The following is a 553-nucleotide window of genomic DNA, read 5'->3' as shown; positions in this document are numbered from 1 at the left end:
AGAGCGCAGCCGGAACTGACGTACATAGAATATGAAGAACTGAATGATGTGGCAAAAATGAAACGTATTATTTAATGCCGACTAGACTACTCATACCTGCGCTTATAAATCAAATCTAAAGTATTAACCGCCCGAACGCTCACATACACCAAATCAGAGCTTCGCGCATCGCCCGCTTGATTAACAAAATCGCTGAAATCGTGAATGTCCTTCCGCCGCAAAGTCCGCGCCGCTGCTTCCGGATTGTCAGTCTGAGCTGTTTCCGCCGCCATTGCGGGTCTGAGCGAGTCCCATCCGTGCAGAGAGGGGAGGAAAAAACATCAACCATCTGGCGGTTTGGCTTGACACGACGAAAACACGACACTCGCTTTCTCTGTCTAATCAAGCCAACAGACCTGCATTTGATCTGTTTTGACTCGGGGGAGTCCGCGGAGAGGAGGTCGTCGCTCGCTAAAGCTAGGCAGAAATTTTGCGAGGAGTCCGGCCGGGAGGATTGAGAACAGAAAGCCTAAACCATGGCTCAAATCCTGCCTATCCGCTTCCAGGAGCACCT

At 50.6% G+C, this 553-nt stretch overlaps 1 protein-coding gene across 4 annotated transcripts in view; it reads left to right on the top strand.

Moving 5' to 3' along the window:
* Positions 1–477: 477 nt before the first annotated feature.
* The window catches only part of LOC107554261 (clathrin heavy chain 1), a 30,522-nt gene continuing 30,446 nt past the window's right edge, over positions 478–553 (top strand). For all 4 annotated transcript variants that reach the window (XM_016236720.1, XM_016236718.1, XM_016236719.1 and 1 more), the window contains exon 1: positions 478–552. In XM_016236720.1, coding sequence (XP_016092206.1) covers positions 516–552 — 37 coding nt within the window. In that variant the 5' untranslated portion in view covers positions 478–515. The remainder of the gene's footprint in view (position 553) is intronic.

Source organism: Sinocyclocheilus grahami, unplaced genomic scaffold (genome assembly GCF_001515645.1).
Source record: "Sinocyclocheilus grahami isolate Dianchi unplaced genomic scaffold, SAMN03320097.WGS_v1.1 scaffold496.1, whole genome shotgun sequence".
NCBI lineage: Eukaryota > Metazoa > Chordata > Actinopteri > Cypriniformes > Cyprinidae > Sinocyclocheilus > Sinocyclocheilus grahami.
Note: the sequence above shows the minus strand (reverse complement) of the source record. Positions and strands in the feature narration are given on the sequence as shown.